The sequence below is a fragment of the Rattus norvegicus genome, chromosome 7 (genome assembly GCF_021556685.1).
Source record: "Rattus norvegicus strain SHRSP/BbbUtx chromosome 7, alternate assembly SHRSP_T2T, whole genome shotgun sequence".
Classification (NCBI taxonomy): domain Eukaryota; kingdom Metazoa; phylum Chordata; class Mammalia; order Rodentia; family Muridae; genus Rattus; species Rattus norvegicus.
This window is the reverse complement of record NC_141540.1, coordinates 140,056,610-140,080,364: the sequence shown is the minus strand read 5'-3', so window position 1 is coordinate 140,080,364 and position 23,755 is coordinate 140,056,610. Positions and strand designations below refer to the sequence as shown.

The 23,755-nt window shown below is 50.1% G+C and overlaps 1 protein-coding gene across 35 annotated transcripts; it reads right to left on the bottom strand.

Annotated features, from left to right (window-relative positions):
* Positions 1–28: 28 nt before the first annotated feature.
* Positions 29–21,985, bottom strand: Prpf40b (pre-mRNA processing factor 40B). Of its 35 annotated transcripts, none has more exons than XR_015624310.1 (26): positions 21,789–21,985; positions 14,179–14,259; positions 13,341–13,484; positions 13,016–13,081; positions 12,346–12,373; positions 12,109–12,134; positions 11,875–11,985; positions 11,450–11,570; positions 11,335–11,359; positions 10,938–11,135; positions 10,619–10,745; positions 10,471–10,535; positions 9,816–9,980; positions 9,608–9,716; positions 9,146–9,296; positions 8,321–8,454; positions 7,713–7,827; positions 7,474–7,565; positions 2,416–2,532; positions 2,131–2,268; positions 1,825–1,920; positions 1,559–1,648; positions 1,209–1,451; positions 897–958; positions 665–802; positions 29–582 (listed from the first exon to the last, which is right to left on the bottom strand). XR_015624310.1 is itself a non-coding variant. In XM_087558328.1 (26 exons), exons 1-26 carry the CDS (start codon positions 21,789–21,791, stop codon positions 490–492), a joined length of 2,685 nt encoding a protein of 894 aa, XP_087414454.1. In that variant the 5' UTR covers positions 21,792–21,985; the 3' UTR covers positions 29–489. The 35 variants fall into 35 exon arrangements, 30 of the variants coding, with proteins under 30 accessions (XP_087414454.1, XP_087414459.1, XP_087414469.1 ...); XR_015624311.1 differs by having other exon boundaries at positions 1,559–1,645; XR_015624312.1 differs by having other exon boundaries at positions 29–578; positions 1,559–1,645.
* Between the last annotated feature and the right edge of the window lie 1,770 nt (positions 21,986–23,755).

Here is a 23,755-nt window from a genome sequence, read left to right as displayed (position 1 = left end):
TAGCACAGGAAGTGGACAAAGTCGTAGATCATGTTATAAATATTATTTAAAAAACAAAACAGAACACATACATCGGGTCCCAAGGGAGAGGAAGCAGTGGTAGAGCCCCAGGACCAGGTCAGGCAAGAGCAGGCACTGATGCTAGAGGGTGAGGACCCTGCCCTCGGCCACCCAGGCTGTGTCCAACCAGCCTGTCTCTTTCCTGGGAGACCCCTTCTCACACTATCTACTGGCATCACCCACCCCATGTGGTATAGACTGCCCGTCTCTGGTCTGGGGCTGAGGGCAAGGACTGCACTAGTTGTCTGAGAACTAGGGGACCCTTGAACACCAAGAGCAACCTCGAGAGGCGCTCACGGCAGTGCGTTGGGGTGGGCTACTGTAGGGAAAGTGGACACAGACCAGACAGACGAAGGAGTCTGAGGCAGATGCTGAGGCCACCCTGAAGCCATTGCCTCACGAAGTCCCAAGGCAGAGTAGCTCGTGGGGTCATTGGTGGTCGTCCAGCTGTTGTAGGAGTGTCCGCCTTCGCCTCTCCAGCTCCCCCTCACTCAGCTCGCTTTCCGATGTGTCCCAGCCTGTCTGTTGAGCAAAGGTGTGACTTACCTGAGCCCCTTGGACAGTGTGTCACAGGCTGGGGCGAAAGCCAGGTCCTCCCATTCACCTTCTCCTTCTTGATTCCGAAGCCTGGGGAACGGTTAGGGAGCTCTGCCTGCCGGGGTTCCCTGTCCTGTTCCTGTTCTCTGTCTTCACTCTCCTTACCGGCTTTGTCTTCGGGGTCCGTCTCACTGTCCGGACTGGTCTGTAAGAGTTCAGAGCCCATCTCAGCAGTTGAGCGGCACAGCTGGGAGGCAGGTGAAATGACTGCAGGGCCTCGAGACGACTCCTCCACTCACCGACTTGTGTCTTCTTTTCTTAGTTTTCTTTTTTGGTTTCTTGGTTTTCCGAAGACCATGATCTACAGGTTTACAAAAAACAAAAAACAAACCTCCATGCTGAGCCCCGCTGGGAGGAAAAGAAGGCTCACCCTCTGCCTGTACATTCTTTGTAGATGTGGTCTGAGGAAGGCCGAGTCTGGCTTTCCTTCCTTCACCTAGATCCTTGCCTGGGCAGGGACAGGAAGTCTTGCTACACAGCGAGACCCTCCCAATCCCGGACAAGCCTCAGGGGTCTCTACTCCAGCTCCCAGGCTCCTAGAAACTGCTTACCTGACCCAAGAAGAAGGTGGGAAGATGGGGAGCCTGGTCCTCCAAGGGCAGCACCCCCACTTTCAACTGAATCAAGTGAGGAGGAAGGCTCAGAGCCAGATTCTGAAGGGTTCCGCCGCCTCCGCTTGGGGGGCCGGAGGGATGGTGGGGGCAGCTCCTCTTCATCTGACTCAGAGCCCTGGGCAGATGAGTAGATACCGGTCAGCCCAGAGGTTCTGTCTTCCAGAAGCCCTCATCTGGGAACTGGGGACAGGGAGTCCAGAGCCAAGGAGGTAATGTATAGGGAAAGATGTGTTTAATTTGTATGAAACAGTCCCGCCTCACCCATGTCCCTCTACCTGCCGACTCACTGAGGGGGTGTGCGAACGCTTGCGATGGTGTTTCCTGCCCTTTCTGCCATGCTTTCGGCCTTTGGTGTGGAGGTGCTGGCATTCAGTCTGCTAGAGGCAGAGGGAGAGGTAAAAGAACCTTGCTTTCTGTCTATTCTAGGGCACCCTCAGCCCTCCCCTTCCTTGGCTGGGCAGGTAAAAGGGCCTTCATGGTGACAAGCTACTGAAGGTCTCATGCAGGCCTAGGAGTTCCAAGGTACATAGATGAGGGTGGCCAAGTATCTTACCTCCAGCACCTGCAGGAACTCTCGAAAGAGCCGGATCCGCTCCGACTCCAGGGTGATCTGCTCAAAGGCTGAGTCGCACACAAAGCGCTCACGGACCTTGAACGGGGAGAGCACTGCTGATCAGACCAGGGCCTGCCTGGACCAGCTTGGACACCGCCACGAGAACTGGGCAGGGCTGGGGCAGAGGAAGGAAGGGAACTGGAGCTGGCCCAGGGCTTGTGCTGTGACTGGGGTGGGCCCTCAGTGGTGGAGAAGCTTCGCTGCCCTCAGGCCTGAGGGTGATTGGGGCCAGGCTGTGCTTCTGACCTCTTCCCAGGCAGTGCCCAGCTCCAGAGCAGGCACGGCCTGCCTCAGCATGCTTCGAAAGGCAGCTTCTCTGCGCCGCATCCTTCGGGCCTCCTCCTTTTCCCGTTCCCTCTCCCGTGCCTCTGCTTTTTCCAGCAGCTGAAGGCAAAAAGAAACAGAGCAGGGTCAGGAGTACCTCAAGAGAGGCAGGAAGGCAGGTCTAAATCCCAAGATAACCAGCAGGGCAGTTAGGAACAAGACACTGAGGTAAGAGAGAGGCCCACCCAGCCCTGCCCGTCCCCTCACACTGTTGAAGGTCAGCTTGATGTTGCCTGCGTCCAGCGCAGCAGCCCTCTTGTCAAAGCTTATGACGTGGGCGAAGTCCTCAAAGGCTGTGTTCACCTCCACACAGAAGCCCCGGTCCTGTGGGCACAGCAGTGTGTGAAGGCCAGGGGCACCACAGGCCCAAGACCCAAGGCCAATGGGCAAAAAGAATCAGGCTGCAAGGTGTTCAAGCCTCTGCCCTCAAAAAGGATCCATAAGACTGTGTGACACACCTTAGAAACCATGCTAAGTCTTCATCTGACAGGCCCATTCCGACCTGTGTGGATGCACATGGAGCCAAAAGAGTCAGGAAGTATCTTGCGTCTTGATAGATGACTGAGTTTTTACAATTACATCTTGGTTCCTCTGGCCACAGCTGGGCCTTCCTGCTGCTCATGGAAGTTGCCATGCATGCTTAACATCTGGTCTGTACCCTTTGCCTCTTGTACTGAATGCTTCACACATTTCTCCACTAATCCTGTCATACTAGGTCAGCCATCTAATTTTATGCAGACAAGACAAATGAAACCACTTGTTTTATCCTATCCTGGCTCTAAATCCCAAATCTGCTTTCAGGCACTACACCCACCCTGATTGCATAGGTCCTGAAAGCGATGTTGGCCATCAAGTGATTAGCTCTCCAGCAATATTAAAAAATGTTCATTGTCTTAAGTACACGGCCAGCCTCTATATGCTTGTGAAGGCAAGGTGCAAGCGAGTAAAGTCACATGGTGAAGCTAATGTAGGAGGTAAGTGGAATGCTGGGTTACAGGCCAGCTTTCCTGCCCTTCCACACAGTTGGCTTCCTGCAGTCCTACACTGCTTTTCCCCAGGAATCCTTTCTCAGTCAAGGCTCAGCCCTTCCTGAACACATCCTTTCTGATGAGTGAGGCCACAGCCAGAGGACTTTGGGTATACTGCTCTCTGTCTCCCTGCCTTGAGACTTGAGTCTCTCCATTGTGGTTACACTATCAGACGAGAACTGTCTCTGCCCTGCCTCCAGGCTGGGGCTGCATGCATGCCTAAACTTTCTGTAGGTGCTGAGGACTTCAGCACAGGTCCTTATGCTTGTGTGACAGCCCTGCTCTCCCTAGAATAGGTCTCTGGGGGAAGGCTTGCACTACATCCTCTTCTCTCCCCTCCCAGGAGCACACAGCTCACTTCACTTAGATTATCCCTCTATCCTGCTTTTAGCTCCTCAAGCTAGCTAACTGCTTCTTTTCCTCAGTTTTAATTCCTTAGACACAGCACAAGGAAAAGAAGTAAACATTAAGAGATTGTTATAAGCAAGACACTTGACGTTAAAACATTCTAAATGTTATTTAGAATTATATGAATTATCCCCAGTTTACAGAGGAAATGAGGTTCCTAAGTTCGAGATAAATTTGGTAGAGAGGTTTTTGGGCCAGTGAACAAATTATTGTGAAATATATGCAGTACTCTCCTCTCAGGGTCTTTTTTTGGTTTGGTCACTTCCCTCGTGTGAGCATGTGTTCCTGAGAATTGCCCTGACACATTTTTTTTTTTTAATTTATTATATATAAGTACACTGTAGCTGTCTTCAGACACACCAGAAGAGGGCATCAGATCTCATTACAGATGGTTGTGAGCCAGCATGTGGTTGCTGGTAATTGAACTCAGGACCTCTGGAAGAGCAGTCAGTGTTCCTAAGCATTGAGCCATCTCTCCCGTCTGCCTTGACACTAACTTAAAAAAACAAAAACAAAAACAAAAAAAACAAAACCCTTATCCGATCTACATCTTCCCTAGCAGTTTCCAACCCATGCCAACCTGGCTAATCTTGTCATGCAGCTCTCCTGCCCATCATTAATCCTTTAGCCCACATCTCCAGACTTCTATCTGCTCCAAGTTCAGAGACCCCTGTTGTCGTAGAAGATGAGAGACATCCCTACAGTTCATGTGACTGGATGGCCACAGGAACTCCTAAGATCATCTGGCCTCCACGGCCAGAAGCCCAAATCAAGGATAGAAAGCCAAAATAACTGCTTTGGTGTGGACAAAACCTGCAGGCCATTGGTTACTCTGGCTAACAGCTACCTCAGGAGAGGCATCTGTACCTCATTTGCTTTGTTCCTTCCAGCCCAGCTGCTTGAAGAGTCACTTCCCAAATGGAATGCTGGTCTTCTGTAGCCAGTTCTTTTGGTTCAGCCCTTGCTGCTTAATCTTTAACACTTAACAATAGTACTGCCATTCACTTCTCAAAACAGTGTGGAAATTTTATATTAGCAGGTTTACCCCAAAGTCTAAACATTTATTTTGTTTGTATGTATGTATGTATGTATGTATGTATGTATGTATGTATGTGGGTGCCCATACGGCACATGTGAAGTTGATTCTCTCCTACCAGTGTGGGTTCCTGAGACCAAACTAAGGTCCTCAGGTTTGCTGGCGAACCTCTTCACCTACTCAGCCATCTCACCAGCCCACTTCCACCTTTTTTACACTTTTTTTTTTTTCCGGAGCTGGGGACCGAACCCAGGGCCCAGGGCCTTGTGGTTGCTAGGCAAGCGCTCTACCACTGAGCTAAATCCCCAACCCTCCACCTTTTTTAAGACAAAGAGCATTAACTGCTCCTCCAGAGGTTCTGAGTTCAATTCCCAGCAACCACATGGCTCCCATGCAGTATACTCATATACATAAAATGAATAACTTTTTTTTTTTTTGGCGCGGAGGACTGAACCCAGGGCCTTGTGATTACCAGGCAAGCGCTCTACCACTGAGCTAAATCCCCAACCCCCTAAAATGAATATCTCTTAAGACAAAGTTTCTCTGTATAGTCCTGGCTGTCTTAGAGCTCACTCTAGTCCAGGCGGGCCTTTAACTCAGATCCACCTGCCCCTGCCTCTCAAGTGATGGGATTAAAAAGCATCTGCCACCATGCCCATTTTTTAGTAAAAATCTTATATATGGTATCCTAATGCACCAAAGAGATACAAGCTTTTTTATTAGAAAATGATGCATCAGTGGTTAAGAGCACTGACTGCTCTTCCAGAGGTCCTGAGTTCAATTCCCAGCAACCACATGGTGGCTCACAACCATCTGTAATGGGATCCGATGCCCTCTTCTGGTGTGTCTGAAGACAGCTACAGTGTACTTATATAAATCTTTTTTTTTTTTTTTTTTTGGAGCTGGGGACCGAACCCAGGGCCTTGCACTTGCTAGGCAAGCACTGTACCACTGAGCTAAATCCCCAACCCCTAAATAAATCTTTTTTTTTAAAAAAAAGAAAGAAAGAAAGAAAGAAACTAGGGCAAGAAGAGCCACCTCCAGACTGGCACTCCCCCTCCCCACACCCCAACACTCCTGGCATCTTGCGCTTCTCATCTGCCACCTAGATTCCACAATAGCTACCTGACTGGTCCTCCCCCTCCTGCATCCCTCTAACCCAGTCTCTGGCATGGTGTGCTTCTCCAACCTTTGTATTAAAGAGCACTGAGACCCAGTCCAGAGACAAGGGTGAGCTAGAGTGCAGCTCACTCCAAAGCCTTTGTAAAGCTCTAGAGGGCATGTGGTTCCGGAGAAATCAGAGAAAACCCAGGACAAGAAGATGCATCTCACTTAACAGTGACTTTGAAACTTGGAACTCTTAGGGGCATTTATTCAGGTTTTTAGATAGGATCTGCTGTGCAGCCCAGACTGACCTGCAACTCACCTGCTCCTCGTCGTCAAGCACTGGCATTCAAGGTGTGAGCCACTGTGATTGGTTTACGTCCATACTGAACAGGTGACTATATTACAGTACAACATTCATGGCTTTGTAAAGCAATCAATCTGCCTAACAGTACCTTGTCCCTCAACTTAGGACAGAGTTGCTATCTTTGGTAATTGAGGGTTCCTTGGTGGAACTCACCATTTCTGAAACAAAGCAACTGATGCTTAGAAAAGTCCTTAATGTGGACTCTTATCCTAGGTCCTGCTTTAGTCACTGTACTATATGGTATCTTAATACATATAGTACTTAGTAGAATAGTGTTTACTATCAGAATATTAGTTACTATTAGGATACTAATAGAATTATGTATTACAATAGTATTTACTTCCATAAAGAAAGACATTTTTTTCCTTTTGGAACACAACGCTCCTTTCACTTAAACTTTGTTTGACAAATATGAATAACTATTTCTCCAGTAGAGAGGATGACAGGGCACATGGGCTAGTGAATGGCAGCTGACACTTGCCAGCACTAAGGCAGTAAGGTGTAGTGAGGGAAAGAACACCTCACCCTCTTCCTCTAAGAGGGCAGTGTCATCTCAGCCAGTGTCCATGGCATGCCTTGCAGAACGAGCCCAGTGCTGACATCATCCAAACTGGCAAGAGACACTGAAGATCCAGAATTTACGTGAAGCCAGGCATAGTGGTGCACACCTATCATCCCAGCGTGTGGGAAGTGAAAGAAGGATCAGGAGTTCAAGGCCAGCCTGGGATACATAAGACCCTGTCTCAAAAACCAAAACAAAACAGGTTTTTATGTGAAACCTCCAGATTGTAAAGCATTAGCCACGCATTCCAGATTCTTCAGAACACCTTACAGGTGGAAAGGAGTGCAGTGTGGGGAGTGAGTTTACAAGTGCTGTGCTTACTCCTCAGGCCAGCTGTGCCTTTGCTCCTACAGTACCTGTATGTCTACAGCATCCCACCCCTTCCATCTACTCATCCTGAGGAAGGGTCAACATTAACTTCTGATTCCTGTCTCTGTAGTAACCCTTATCCCTGGCTACTGCTTCTCATGTAAGAGCAAAAAATGATCTGTTGCTTTGGATTTTATTCTTTTTTGACATAGGGCTTCAACCTGATCGGTACTTTTCTTGCTCACACTGGCTTTGAACTTATGGCGATCCTCCTGCCTCAGTTTCTCAAGGGCTGGGGATTCTGACATGCAGCACTACATCTGGCTAGAAAATGTGTCTACTTGTATCCCCAGTGCAAGCTGCCATGTTCTGAAAAACATGACTTGGGGAGTCCTGGTCTAGGGAATATGACTTATACCCATCTGTCCATACATAACCTAGGTCTCCTCACCTTAAGAATATCCTTTATGATTTTCTTCTCATCGTGGAACCGAGCCTTCAACTCCTCCACATAGAACTTGAACAAGTCCAGAGGAGTCGAGCCTACAGAAAGGGAGAGATGGGGGCCTGGCGGGCGGCAGCTTCCCAAGGCTCAGGGTAGGGTCAAGGACAGGACCAGGGAGTTGGGTCCAAAGAGGCTGGCAGGGTAGGAAGCCAGAGACCAGACAAGGGGAAGCCTGGCTGCCTTACCCGGCTGGCCCAGCATGTTGGCAAAGCGAACATCGGTGCTGACTGCTGGGTACAGCTCCATCCAGGTGGACATGGAGTGCAGCTGCCCTGTCTCATGCAGCTCGTCCAGGAAGGTCTGAACAGGGAAAAGCCAGAAGAGGGAAAGGAGACTGAGACAGCTGGGGAAACACAGCCAGGTCTGAGGAGGTGAAAAGGAACGGCAGAGGGACAAGCAGAAGCAACTCAGGCAAAGTAGGCAAAGGCACTACAGGAGAAAATGTGAGTATACAACCGATAAGCCAGCCTGAAGGCAATGAATCCGAGACCTCAGGGTGCACAATTTCCTGCTATGACCAACTTAGCCAGCCCACTACTACCACTGCTGAGCTGAGGAAAAACTGTCTGGCTCTCAAGACACTTGGAAGGAAGACACTTGGTCTAGCTGGCACTCATGACTGAGGGTGTACATACAGCCTAGCTCCCTGAAGGAGCACTACTATAGAGTGGCCTTGCGGAACTTGAAAGGGGCCAGTCAACAGACAGCCTCGTTCAGAGACGGGTCACTGCAAAGAGGCTGTGGTCTAGAGCTGAGCTGAGCTGAGCTCTGATCATGAAGGGTATGAAAATACCTGAAAAGCCTCCCGATTCTTCCGCTGCTGGCGCCGTTCCCGAAGCCGGGCGCGTTCCCGCTCTTCCTCCTCCTCTCTCTCCAAAGCTCGGATGTGCTCCTCAAAGCAGATGAGTGCATCTTCTTTGTCCATGTCTACAGGCAGGGGAAGCTTAGCAGTCACCATATCAGTAGGACACCCCATGTCACAAGAATGTTTCCCATGTGGGTGCTAGGGACTTCCAAGGGGGCAGAAGGGTGAAGCAGGACTATATGGGTACAGTCACTCCACTGGCAGTTCTCCCACAAGAATATTCATTGTACTGGAAAAAATTAGCAAGTATTTAGAGACCACTGTGTAACGTAGCTATCCTCCAACCTGAGGCATCACATCTTGGGGAACTGGAAGCAGTCCACAAGCCAACAATTCCTAACTACAGCTAAGGCCCACACAGACCATGCTCACATGAACTATAGATACCATCACCATCATTTCTAAGATTTCATGTTTCTACCCTAGAGATCTCCCTGTAAGACATACAGTGTTCATGGAAACTGTGAACCTCAGGATGGGGGTTGAACCCAGTAGTAGAGTACTTTGCCTAACTGAGGCCTTGGGTTCAATTCTTACCATCACAAAATAAAGTAAAAAATAAGATACAGGCAGACCTAAAATGTAAGGGTTTAATCTGTAGCACCTCACAAACAAAACCAGGCAACCAGAGAGGTAACATCAAACCTCTGGAGGCCCCAGAGTCCCAAGAGGAGCAGTAACCAAATATTACCACAAGGCAAGGGGGCAGGCTCTAAGGTCTCAGGTCAGTGAGGAGCAGAGAGCCAGGCTTACTCTGCAGCTGCTGGTCCTGAGCAAAGCTGGGGTTATCCATGAGGTACTGCTGGGCCTGGGACCATGTGGTTTGGAAGTTGACACTACTCATCCCATCCAGGATGCTCTTCAGGGCTTGGATGTTTCGACGCCGGAGCTGCTTGGCTTGTTCCTGAAAAGACACGGGATTAAAGTGAGGCAGGGCTGGCAAAGGAGGAACTGGGGAAAGGAGGCAGCTAGAAGACCTTAGGAAACAACATTCAAGACTTCTGTGTTCCAGGAAGAAGAGGAATTCCAAGTCACAGACCAGTGTCCTCCTTGCCCCCCCCTCCACCCAGGGTTATTGGCCCAGTGCGGAAGTGGGGAAGGAAAAAGTTCCACACCAGCTTCCCATTCAAGAGAAGGGACACTGAGTAGAGAAATGAGTAGCCAGGTCTACAAGAAATTGAGGGCGGGAAAATCCAGCCAGTGATTGTCCATTACCTTCTCCTTCTTGGCCAGGAAGAAGAGGACATCATCATAAACTTCTTTTCTATCCCTCTCAGGGACCACAGCCCAGACCTCCAGGTCCCCAAAAGTCTGTTCTGCCCGCCTGTGGAGCACATGGGCTGTGAGTAGGTAGAGAACAGACCATGCACCTGTGTGTTCTCAGGATTCCTGAGCACAGCCCCGCCTAGTACAGTTCCCTGACCGGTAGCGGGTGGTGGAGGTCATGCGTTCATGCTGCTCCAGGAAATGCTGCAGAGTCTGCTTGGCCTCCTTGGCTCTCAGCCGGGCCTCCTCTTTCTCCTCTTTCTCCCGCTGAGCCTTATAAGCATTAAACGCCTGCTTCTTCTCACTCAGTTTGGGCAAGGCACTGGAGTGGACAGTTGAGGAAAGGAGGGGATGCAGCATGAATGACCCTGGCGGCCCATGAAGCAGGATCTCAGACTTGGGGGAAAGGTCTCCACAGCACCAAAGTGGAGCCTCGTGCATAGACTTAGCATACAGGTGTCCAGAATATGGGTAGGATGAGGAGTGAGGGGAAGAAATACTGGACCCTTCTGCTTCAAGCGTTCTCAAGTTACCGTCAGACATGTCTCCTTAGAGCCCCTATTTCCCTAATTTTAATTCAAGCCAGTAATCATTTACTAACCATCTCATGGCTGTACGATTTCCCTCTGTGCATCCTGGAGCTACTCTAGCTTTTCTTTCTCTTGCACCCCATCTCAGCCACTTAGACCTGAGTGTCAGCACCCAATTGGGAGTCAACTCCGTTGAGTATCAATTCAAATTGGGACATCTCAGGGAGTTCCTAGCCCATTTGCTTTCACCAACAAGGACTATCCACTCCTCCTCAGGCGTACCTGTAACGTGGGTCAGTGACTACCATCTTCATGGCCTGTTCCCAGGAAGCATTGGAAGGGACAGCCTGGAACAGAGAGGCATAGGTCTTGGAGCCTGGTAACATTCAAGCCCTCCAGGCCTTCCCTTAACCTTTCAAATCCCCAGCACCTTGTCCCTTAGCAGCTCTTTGAATGCCTGCTTTGCCTTCTCCCGGTTGCTCCAACTGAGGCCCGATCTCTCTGGTTCTGGCTTAGCTTCCTCCTCTTCCTGTGGTAGCCGATGCTGTCCAGTAGAACTGGGGAGCAGAAGGGACTCAGCCACAGTGCCCACAGTCCTTACAGTTTTCAGTGCCCTTCACTCTCAGCAATTTATTGTCCTTATCTTGCTCCCCAGAAAGTCCTTCAGAGGTCATGCTCGGCTCTCGACATGTCCCTCCCAAGGCTCTAAAGAGAACGAGGACGGATGAATGAAAGGAGGGAGCCCATACCTGCTGGGGCCCTCCTCCCGCTGCAGGAAGCCCTGCTCCAAGGGTTGGGCAGCCTCCAGCACATCACAGTCTTCACTTCGACCTGGTTCAGGTTCCAGGAGGGCCATGGGCACTGGGATGGGACCCGGAGGTATAGGTGGAGGGTCAGGCTGAGGTGGTTGTGGCTGTAGTGTCTGTAGTTGCTGGGTCTGCTGTTTTCTGCAGGCAAGCCAAAGAGTGATGTACTAAAGCAGGGACAGGAAGGTAGGGGTATGCCAATTTCTCTAGCCTGGGTCTTAAAAGCAGCTGACCCCACAAAGAAATAAGGTTCCTCTTCCTACCGAGGAAGGATAACAGTGAGTCCACTTTCTCCCCCAAGTGCTCCAAGGAAGGAGGGATACATAGTCAAGTCACTTACCCTGCAGACTCTTGTTTGACTAGGGCTGCAAGAGGAAAAGAGAGCAGTCACGGGGTAGCAAAGAACTCCCAGTAGTCTTGCCCGATCTCCTCCCTCTACCTCCAGGACACCTCACCTTCCAGGTCATCCAGGTCCTTGGGTCGGGTCCAACGGGACTCCTGACTCTGGTTGTTGTAGTAGTAAGGCTTTCCTGTGTCTGATTTATACTCTTTCCAGGGACACTGGGACAGTAGCAGCTGTAAGGGAATGGGTCAAAGTCATCAGCAGCTGGAAAGCTCTCCAGCCTGTCAGGGGGTGAAGGGGACGCAGTGAGTAGAAGATAGGAAAGACAGCAGGCTTTCGTTGTCACCTGGCCTGGCCTGAAGGGGGAGTGGACCTCCTGAGATTGCTCCTAGGGAGGCAATCACAAGGAGCATGGAGGTGGTCAGGGGCTTGGGGTCAGAGGAACCACAATGAGAATGGTTGGAGACTCAAGGAAGGCTGAGAACTTGAAAGGACCAGGGAAACTGAAAGGAAGAACCAGAAAAGCCCACTCAGGACCTCGGCTTTAGACTTGAGTGCGCTGGGCTTCTCCCACACGGATTGCTTATCATCTGCATTGTAGTAGTAGATGCGCCCGTCAGGGGCCACGTGTTCACTCCATAAGGCCCTCTGGGGAAGGGGAGAAGCACAGAATTATAGTAAGGCTCCTTTCCAAAACCTTTCCTTACCAAAGACTTACCCATCAGCCTCCCTCCCACTTTCTACCCAGAAACCTAAACCGGAAGCACTCACCGGAGGGCCTGTGCCAGGCACAGCAGCTAGAAAAGAAGGCAAAGAAAGCCACTAAGCCCTTGCTCCAAACCCCCGTCTTCTCCCCACTTAGTCCTCCCTGACTCCATCCCATAAATGTCCCCTGTTCCCATCACATCCCAACAGGCATGATCCAGCGTGGGCTCCAGTCCATGGCCCCCTCTCCCCTGTGCCCCCCAACCTCCGAGCCTGGGGGGAGCAGGCCCCCAGAAGACTCACAGCTGGCGGTGTCCGCACCCGGAGCCGTCTGCCGAAGAAAGAGGAGGGGGAAGGGTTGGGGCCAAGCCCAGTGGCCCCCAGGACCCAGGCCATGGGGGAATAGAGAAGCAGGCCAGGCCAGGATCTGTGTGTCCTGTTCCCAGGGATCTCTGCCGACTGACTAACAGTCCTATTCCCTCCACCCCACAAGGGCTGTGACTCTTGAGATCCCAGGGGGAATCGCATAGTAGCTCCTCTCTCCATTTTCCACAAGAGTATTTTGTTGAGTCAACTCCTGAGATCCATCTCTTCACAGTAGATGTCAAAATTCGACACCAACTTAAGACTCCACTACACTGAGCAGCAGCATAAGAAGGTGCCACTGCCCCTTCCAGAGGAAAAGGATGTGATATGAAGAAGCCTCTTAGCATGTCTAGGATGCAGGAGTATCTGGATGAGTGTGTTCTGTAAGGGTGCTGGGCGGCATGAGAAGTGAGGAGAGAGATCATGTTGCCTTCGGCCCACGTGAGAGGTGGAAAACCACAACTGCTGAGTATGTGGCTGTCGAGGATTTGGATGTGAGGAACGCAGCCAGGGACCACGGGAGATAGGAGAGGAAGGAAAGAACAGAGTGCATGACCATGCATTCCAAGTCAGACCTGCTTCCTGCTAGCCCCTAGCATGTGCTTACCGCTGCAGTGACAGGCACGGCTGGCATCAGCATCCCCGGCATCATCGGAGGGACCATTCCTGGTATCTGTGGATATAAAGACCAGCAGCCAACTTTAGGGTAAGGAGGGGCTGGGCAAAATAAGTCTCTTTGAGTTGGGATCCTAAGAGATCCCTTTGGGGTTCTGACCCTCCCCAGGGGCACATACTCTGACAGGCTTCAGGTTCTGGACATTCACCATGCCTGAGAACTGTTTTAGTTGGAGACAAATAGGCACAAGTCTAGGCCAAAGTTCCCTCCCCTCCCCAGTTCTCTCCCAGCTAATGACCCCTGTGAAATCAGTTACCTGTGTAAGTGGAGGCGGTGCCCCCATTGGTGGAAGCATTGGGGGCAATATGCCAGGTGGCATGGGGGGGATGGCTGGAGGTCTCTGACTCATAGGGGGGAGCCCCATCGGAGGAAAAGGAGGTGGGAGCCCTGGAGGGGGCATCTGGAAATGAGGAAAGAAAAAGAAACTAAACAGAGGATACTGTCTTAGATAGGATCCCATCTCAGGACCACCTACCTCAGGAACTACCCAGCCCTCATCCTGGCCTAGAGGTGATTCCAAGACTTTCCATTGAGAAGTAAAAGGCATAAGACTGTCTCCCCCCTCACTACTGAGAAAGACAGATAACCCAGGAGTTCTCAGGCATGATGGCAAGCAAACAGCTTCCTAACAAGTGAGGAAGGGAGAGGACAGGGCAAGGAAACAGAGCCGGCACTCCCCTGACACCTGCAGGTGAAGGGACAAGGCAAGGACCCTAGTCTCTTGCCTCCATCCCTTTCTGACTCATGGCCACCAATGCTATTCCAGCCCAAAGTCAGAGGCTTTTATAAGCACAGTAAGGAACAATGAAAAAGAAAGGAGCCTCTCCAGGCCTCACTCTACGGAAAGTCTTCCCCTTCCATTTCTCCGACCTCCAGCCCCTAGTATCCCAAGGACAAAATGAAAAAGGAGTATTGTCACTGTACAGACTAGAGCTTAAAAGCAGCTCTCCCCCGCCCTAGTGCTCAACACCACCCATCTTCCAAAGGCAGCAAAAGGGTGTGAAACAGGTCCTTCCTGACAACATGGCAGTGGTAGGGAGGGACTGAGGGTGCAGGCTGGAAAAGCCAAGCCCAGGGAAACACATAAAACTTACGAAGGGTGGTGGCATCATGGGGGGCCCCGGTGGGAAGGGGGCAGGCGCTGCTGGGGGCCGGGGACCAGAATCGGGAACCGACTGTTGAGGGAGAGAAAAGTCATAGGACCCAGGATGGGCACAGAGATGGGCTTTTGCAGAAGGGAAGCAGAAGGGGTGAGGATGAAAGAGAAACAAGTTGAGGAGGGAGTCTCCAAGCCCCATTCCCTGCCCATCCCAAGCCTGAGCCCTTTCGAGCTAGCCCAGAAAGCCAGCTGACGGGAGTCCACCATATCATTTCCACCTTCGGAGTTCCCATTCTGCCAACACCACCGCAGAGGCACAGAAGGCTCTGCAACAGGAACCTGGCTCTTCCTGTGGCTTCAACCCATCCGTTCTCTTGCCCCTCTCTCAGGACAGTTAGGGTTGGCATCTTTCCTCATCCAATTTACTGGATTGAAGCTTCAATCCTTTACAGCCCTAGTCACTTGTGACCAGCATCCTCCCAGCCAGACTCATAGTCACGCATCCACGTCCCACCTCTGATAGTTCCTTCCCTTTACACACCCTGACCATGGACACAGGCTCGCACAGTCCAAGTGTTCCTGTCTTGCCCCAATGGCTGACCCCACAATACATTTTACATAGCTTTCTTCAATTTCTCCTCTGATATTTGCCCTACTGAGAGTGATGCCATCCCACTCTCAGAGGCTGGGATCACATGGCTTGCTGAAAGCTGGATTCCTGGTACCTGCCTCAGGGCTGGCACATAATAGGTACTCCATAAATACTGAATGGATTTAAAACAAATGAAGCAAATCTCTTTATAAAACTTTCCAATTCTAAAATGTCACATTCTCTCTCTCTGTATAAAATTTATGTATATTATGATAGATGTAGAAAATTTTTAACATATTTATAAACAGAAATCAGAATAAGCTGCAATGTCCATCAGTAAAGACTAATCAGATGGAAACATAAAATGGAACACACGTATAAGAATGAGGAAACTCATTCCTAAGACACGGGGCGATGCCCACTCTGAGATACACTGATAAGTTGGGGGAGGCCAGGTGCAGTGAAACTTTATTGTGTATAAATATCAGTGATAAGAGATACAAAAAACGGAAGGAAGAGGCTTTCCACAGTATGCCATTTTATGCCTTATAAATATGCAACTATATGGTTTTATTAACTGTTCAAAATACCAGGGTGGGCAGCTGGAGACGTTTCTCAGCAGTTAGGACACTTGCTCTTCCAGAGGACCTGGGTTGTTTCCCAGCACCCACATGATGGCTCACAACTGTGTATACACCCAGTTCCAGGGATCTGACACACTCTACTGGTCTCCATGATGCACAAATGTACATGCAGGCAAACTTAAATACATGAAAATTATATATATATATATATATATGTATGTATGTGTGTATGTATATATTTATTTATTTATTTATTTATTGGTGGCTGAGGACATGGCTCAGTGGGCAAGAGCACTTGCTGCATGAGTAGCTGAGTTTGGATGCCAGCAATATACACATACACACAGAGACAGACAGACAGACAGACAGACACATAACTGTGCATGGCTGTAACACCAGTTCTATGGAGGGCTGACAATCATTACGGCTTGCTGGCTGCCAGCATACCTATAGGTTCAATGAGAGGCCCTATCTCTAGTAAATTTGGTAGTGAGGGATGGATAAAATGCTAGTTGCCTTCCTCTGGCCTCTGGGCATAGACACAGACAGACAGACTTGTCTTACGTTGTTTTGAGACAGGGTGTCATCATATGACCCTGGCTACCCTGAAAGTCACTCTGTAGACCAGATCAGCTTAGAACTCAAGAGATCCTTGCCTCTGCCCCAGGGTACTGGGATTAGAGATGTGCCCATGCCTCGCTCAAACACTTTTTTTTTTTTTTTTTGGTTCTTTTTTTCGGAGCTGGGGACCGAACCCAGGGCCTTGCGCTTCCTAGGTAAGCGCTCTACCACTGAGCTAAATCCCCAGCCCCGCTCAAACACTTTTTAAAAGGTGAAGATGTAGCTAAAGGGCTGTTCCTCCTCTGTAGAAGCTGAGGAGCAACATAGGAACTCTAGGAAGAGGTGAAGTCTGGATGGACAGGAGCTGCCTCACAACTGTTTCTCAGTTACCCCTCTCCTGAAAGGCCTGGTAGTTAAAACTGCTTTTATCTCTAGATATCCTTCCCTTGTCCTAAGTAGTTATGTACCAAGCTACTGAAACTCTCTACTGTCTACCATCAACTAAGTGCACTGTTTCTATCCTCTGGGGATTTTATCTGAATGGGATGTCATAAATGACTCGCCACAGGAGGATATCAATTTCCTGTCCTATTATTTCACCCTAAGCTGCTTCAACAGCCTTTTAAATATATACATCATTATGTTATGTGCATTGGTGTTTTGCCTGCATGTGTGTCTGTGTGAGGTTGTCAGAAGCCCTAAAACTGGAGTTACAGATAGATGTAAGCTGCCATGTGGGTGCTGGGAATTGAACCAGGAAGAAGCAGTCAGTGCTCTTAACTACTGAGCCATCTCTTCAGCGTCTCAAACCTACCAGGTAATCACCTTTCAGTCTTATCAGGCCCAGCACCACCATGTTAGCCAGGCATCTGCTGAAGATGCTATAGTTGTTCTCGACAGCCTCCTTGATAATCCATCACCCAGTTCTCTTAGTTTTACCTTCAAAAGAGGTCTTCCATCTAAGAATTCTTTCCATTTTTCTCGCACACTTCTTGCCCAACCACTTTTCCCATCTGATCGACTACGTGGCCTCCCAAACTGTTATCATTTCCACTTCTGTCTGTACCCACAATGCCTTCCAAAACACACAGCAGACCCATAAGCACCTGCAGAGAATTCTGCACTGCTCTCCCACTGTTCTCAATGCAGACACCAAGATCTGCCCAGGTCTAGGAGGCCAATTCCATCCCCATCCTACAGCCCTCCAGCCACGCTCAGTACTCAGTACTCCTCCCTCAGGCATTCAACTGCGCCTGGACCCCTCTCCTATGTCCTATGTGCACTTCACAGTCAACCAGCATTCCCAACAAAAGCCTTCAGCAACCACTCACTAGCCAGAGCCTCCTTTATACGCTCGACACCACACCTTCCTGCCAGGAGTCACCCACCCCACATTTACAGTCATCGGTGTAATTCCAAATGTGCCATCATGTGGCATTAAAACATACACTGTATTAAACATGGATCCTCAGGCTGGAGAGATGGCTCAGCAGTTAAGAGCACTGACTGCTCTTCCAGAGGTCCTGAGTTCAGTTCCCAGCAACCACATGGTGGCTCACGACCATCTGCACTGGGATCTGATGCCCGCTTCTGGCCTGCAGACGAATGGTGTATATATAATAAACCTTAGAAGACACAGACAAACAAAACGTGGGTCCTCACTTCTGTCTTAGGTTTAATGAGCTATAACATTCAGTGTAAGCCACTAAAATGGAAGGTCTTAAGGGCAGAGGTGACTCAGCACAGTGGCTTGACACTGTGATCCCAGCCCTTAAGCAACCTGCCTGCATTTGATCCCTGAGACCCACACAGTGGAAACAGGACAGACTCCACAGCTTTCCCCTGACCTCCACACACACTGTAGCACACGCACCATCATCCAAATGAGTGACAGAAATTATAGAAGAAATTAAAGTGCAACAGTTTGTGCCAAACTCGGTGGCCACTGTAAGGCCGCTTATCAAGAAAACACACGTTAGAGCTGGAGGGGACTCTGAATATCACCTAAAGTTCCTGAAACCTTTGAGACAGGTTATCACTTTATAATAAAGCTGGCGGGGACTCACTACATATCCCCCTCTAACTCCAGCTACAAACTTACAACAAAACAGTCCTCATCCCTCAGCCTCCCAAGTGCACGGATTACAGTCATGTGCCAAGGTTTGTTGTCTGAGACAGTGTTTGGGTAGCTGGGGCTCTTCTTGAACTCCTCATTTTCTTGCCTCCACTTCCGAGCGCAGGACTTAATAGGAATGCCACTGCACACATTGGTCTCCTCTCTTACATGTGAGAAACGTCAGACAGAGCAATGGTAAAGGGTGCAACAGCCCCGCAGCTGGCTTCAGAAGAGCCCCTACTAAACTCACCTGTCCTCCCTAGAAGCACAGCGCCTACCACAGGAAACAGTGTTTCATACCAGCCTTCCCCGAAAGTGATTGCATCACCAAGATTCAAGCCTGGCTACCCCATAAAGCTCCTCGACTGAGAGCCAGGGTTCTTATCTAGCATATGCCTTTAAGTTTGGAGGCAAAGCAGGTGGCTCTCCGAAAGTTCAAGGCTATCTTGGTCTGCATATCAAGTTCCAGGACAGCCAGAGCTACAAAGGGAGATCCTGTCTCAAAATAAATATATAAACTAGTAAATTAGGCATGGTGACATACACCTTCAGTCCCAGAATTTGGGAGGCAGAGGCAGGGGCTGAGGAATTTCTGAGTTCAAGGCCACAGAGTCAAGAGTGAGTTACAAGACAGCCAGGACTACAGGGAAGAAACACTGTCTCAAAAAGAAAAACAAAAACAAAAACAAAACAAAACCTAAATGCTTTTTTTCCCCTTCATCTACCATCCAAAGCCTTTCAACACAGCCGACCCCACATCTTGCCCATCCTGAGGCCAGGGCTTCCCAGTTAACTTTCTGTACAGAAATTGTAAGAGTTCTCTCTTGCTTTGTTCATGATGATCCAATGTTCACTCCTTCATTTTACTTTTACACTACCACACACCCACACACACTCTGTCCTTCTAGGACCGAGCGTACCACTTGGCAGCCACATGTGCCCCTGTGAATATTTACTGGGCTTCTGAGAGTGCCCACCTCTTCACTCCAGTGTGCTACATTTTGGAAGTGAGCTCCCCCCGACCCAATTTCACAATGTTTAAAGACGTGTTTAAAAACTGATGTTAAGAATCATCCTTGACCAATCTTTTACCCCATTCCCTGAGGAGAGCAAGGTCTCTCAATCAAACTCGGAGCTCACTGACAAAGCCAGCCCCACTAGCGGTCTTGCTCTGGAGATCCCGTCGCTGTGTTCAAGGCTAGAATTACAGGGAGGTGGGTATTTGGTTCTGGGGATCTCAACTCCAGTCCTTCTGCCACTGCAGCAAGCACTTAAGCCACTAAGCCATCCTGACAGCCTGAGGGTTTCTCTTTTTTAAACTCCCCGATTGTCCCTCCACCTCAAGTGCTTTGATGAAACTGCAGCACCCCTAACCTTTGCATACAACCTAAAATACTGTTTGTACTCATTTGTTTGTATAAATTGTTTTGAGTAGTCTGTAAAAGAAAGTGTAGATTAGTAGAGACTCTTTACCTTGGTGGGAGGCAGCAGATATCAAAAACTCATATGGGCAAAGTTCCATGATAGAACGCTAACTGTATGGAGACTTCTGGGCAGAACTCGAGCCCAAGCCCATTTTAATCAGTTAGCCAGGGAAGAGCGAATGGCGGGATGAATGGAATGACCATGAAACGCCCAGAGCATTCCTTCCCTCCCCCAGGCTTCCCCTGGGCTGTCCCTTCTTTCCTGCTCCTCTCATCTGCTGCAACACCAATACAGCTTTGGGACGCTTACACTTCTGAGTGGACTCTGAAGTGACCAGGGCAAAGGGACATGAGAAAGGAGGCTGAAGACAAGCACATCTGTCAGTCGTCTTCCCCGGAACAGAACACACATTCTGGGGCAGGGGAGAGTCAATGCTGAGACCCTTGACCATCCAGTCATCATGTATTCAGGGGGACCAATGAGAGCATCCTGATAGGAGATGTAATTAAGTCTCAGCCTTCAGATCTAAGGGGTACCTCAGAACTGAGCACTCAGAAGAACACAGAAAAAGACAAGAAGAGAGAAACAGGGAAGAGAACAGAATCACAGCTAACAGGAATGTTTGCTGGGAGCACACTATGAGCCAGAGTCACACCACACAGTCATTTAATCCTCACAGCCTTCTGAGGAACTGTCCCTGTTTCATGAGAAGCTGGGGTTCTGACAGGGTACTTCTTGGTTATGGTTCTCAGAGATTAAACAGCGGAGGCAGGTTTGGAATCCAAGCAGTCTGACCCCCATAAAGCTGCCCCCCAGAAAGGATGCCAGAGATGACATTTCTTAGCTAATCTCTCTCTCTCTCTCTCTCTCTCTCTCTCTCTCTCTCTCTCTCTCTCTGTCCCCCCCCCTCTCCCTCTCCCTCTCCCATCCCAATCCTCATACCATCCTGTGATTCTGAGGCAGCCAGGAGATCCTAGGTAGGCCTGGTCTGACTTACTCACCAAAAGAACTGTAAAAAAATGAGGGCTAGCAGGTCTATTTCTCAGAAAGAGGCAGCCACCATCAAAAAAGAAACAGGGCTGGCAGAGTAGTTCAGCACTACAGCACTTGCTGGCATTAACAAGGCCCTAGGTTCAATGTACAGTGCCTCAGAGAACAGCTGAGCCCACTCACCCTTTAGTCTCCACTGACCTGCTGAGCCCAAATAGGACCAGCCCCTCCCCCACACGCTTCCTAGCCTCTATTCTGGTGTGTAAGCCCTGGCATTTCTTCTGCTACCCACGAAAAGCCTGGAGATCTTTCTAGAATACAACATTTTGCTTCTGGTCCTCCATCACCTCTTCACTCTCCCGAAGAATAGAACGTTGTTATTCCTGGTTCTCATCTTTTCTGAACCAGGGTTCAGCTTCCTCTATTTACAGAGTTCTCCCATTTCTCCATCGGGATTCCCAAAGCCCAGGCCTGCCAGGACCCAGCCTTGCAAGCTTTAAATATCCGCAAATCCCGGGAAATTTCCCCCTATCAAGCTGAAGGTCTCCACTCCAACTTCATGCCTGCCGCATCCTAGAACCCATTCGACTAAATTCCCTCCTCAAATCCCGCCCCCTTTTGCAACTGATGGAGGATTCAGATTACCATATCGCCCATTTTCCTTTTTAAAAGTCAATGGGAAATTCGAGGCCCAAAGAGAGGTAGTGACTTGCCCAAGGTCACACAGAATTATTACAGTCTGTCTGAAGGCAGAGCAAGGATGGCACCAAGGGGCCTCTGCTCGTCCATTTCTTGGACTATTCCAGTTCTGAGGTGAAAAACCTCTTTCCTCAGAAGCCCCTCCTAACCTCAGGAGACAGGTTTTGTGAACCGGTGGGTAAAGAAGAGAGACCCCTAAGGTCCACAGGGGCACTTAGGGCTTCCAAAAGAAACAAGCCTGGGTCTGGGGGAGGGGCAGGGGCCACGCCAAATAGCCCAGGAGTGGTAACTAGCTTCCACCTCCCGCCCTCTCTTCTTCCCCGACCTTTTCCCACAGACCCACCGTTCACTTCATCCCTTCCTCCTTCTCACACAGTGCCTCAGCTCTCCGTACCCTCAGCCCCCGGCCGCACCCCCCCACCCTCGCCATGCTCCATAATGGCCTCCCCGCCCCTTCTACCCCCAATCCCCGCCCCCACCTACCTACTGGGCTTCTTTTCCTCACCCCTCGGTCCCCTCGCCCTCCCTCAGGGTCCCGGGTACCCCGGCGGCCCTCCCGCCTCCCCGGCCCGAGCCCGGGCCGCAGGGGGCGCTGTGAGACAGCCCCGGGCCTCTCCACCCCCGCGCGGGGACGTTACCATGCCAGAGCCTCAGAGCAGCTGGGCCGGCTCGGCCCACTCGCCAGTAAAAACAGCTCTGATTGGCCGGGCTTCAGCCGGGAGGGCGGGGCCAGTGGGGGGTCGCACCCCTTCGTGGCCGGGGCTCCGGTGGCTTTCGCCGAGGAGCGGAACCCTCAACCGGCCCGGTGTGCCTGGCCCGGCTCCGCCCCCGGCACGGAGCGGCAGGCCCCGCCCCCACGTGCGCAGAACCCTGAGCCCGCCCCCGGGGCGGGGCGCACTTGGCCCCACCCCCGGGGCGGGGCGCGCCCGGGACTGACCGCGCGCTGGTCACGCAGAGCGGCGTGGATCTCCCGGGTCACAGTTCCCTCCGCTCGCGGCTCTGCAGCCTCCACACTGAGGGGACCGAGCCGTTCATTCCGCCCTTGCGTTGAGCAACACGGCGGTTCACAGAGCGGGTCTTTTCCCTGCTTATTTTCTTTAGTTTTTCTTTCTTAATTTAAGAACTGTTGATTGTTGTTCCAGGAACAGTATGTGACAGGCGTGGCCGGTAAATCTCCCTAAAGGAGTGCATACGTGCCTCTCGCTGAGCGCTGGGTTACTTTTGAAATCTGGTTCAATGTGAGATAAACGTTCAGTTATGCAGATAAGGGAACTCGAAGCTACTTAATGGGCATGCATGCTCAAGTTCTTGGGCTAGTACCGCTGACTCTGGGTGGAGGCATTGCACCTCTTTCCCCCTCCAAAGCCGGGGTAGAGAAGTTAGTTGCCTGTTTCCTTTGGCAGGTTTCTGAACCTGACTCAGGAAAACACCTCTTTCTGACTATAGACAATTTGGCTTTATCAATAGTTGTGTTAAAGGTTCCTACATTCATTCCTCTGGCCAGCACTGAGTTGCAAAGACAGATCCCTGGGGCTCAATGGCTAGCGGGTCTAGCCTACTTTGTGAGTTCTCTGACTAGTGAGCGACCTGATCTTTAAAATGATGTCCCACGACATCAAGGGGTAGAAAAGGCCAACATGAGAGAAAGAAGTCCCTTCCAGAGATCTAATTTGCCTTTCTTGAAGCCATCTCAAATAACAAATGAACTATGCACTTTAAATCTAATGTATGTCAGGTGGTGGTGGTATATGCCTTTAATTCTAGCATTTAGGAGGCAGAAGCAGGCAAATCTCTGATTTTGAGGCCAATTTGGTTATACAGTAAGTTCGAGGACAACCAGGGATACACAGGGAAACGTGTAACCAGAGAAACCCTATATCAAAGCAAAACAAAAAACCAGAATAAAACCAAAAACAAGCTTTAAAAAAAACCCAAAATTAAAGTATGTTCTCTCCCTTATGTTTTCTTGATTTTACTTTATTCATTGGAGGGGTTGGGGCACACGTGAGCTCACCACATCAATGTGGAAGTCAGAGGACAACTTTCTGGAGTCGGTTCTCTCCAGGATTCCGGTCCAGGGGATTGAATCAGGTTATCAGGCTTGATGGCAACTGTCTTTACCCACTGAACCAGCGCTCCAGCCTCTCCTCTTTTAAAAAAGTACTGTGTGTGTGTGTGTGTGTGTGTGTGTGTGTGTGTGAGAGAGAGAGAGAGAGAGAGAGAGAGAGAGAGAGAGAGAGAGAGAGAGAGAGGTGCTATTGCAAGTATGTGAAATACCAAATTTTCTCCTTTGACCATGCTGGTCCAGGAGACCAAATTCATGTGGCCAGACCAGGCAGGAATCGCCTTTAACTTCTGAGCCCTCTCTCTTATCTTAATAAACTCAATTTTTATTTCACTCTCATTTGTCCTGATGTTTTTCCTGCAGCATTTGGCTTTGACTGAGCGGATCTACTTAAGGGGAAAGAGAACTCAGGTTATGGGCTGCAGTGCTGAAACACACACACACACACACAGAGAGAGAGAGAGAGAGAGAGAGAGAGAGAGAGAGAGAGAGAGAGAGAGAGAGACAGACACAGAGAGAGACAGGGAGAGAGACAGAGAC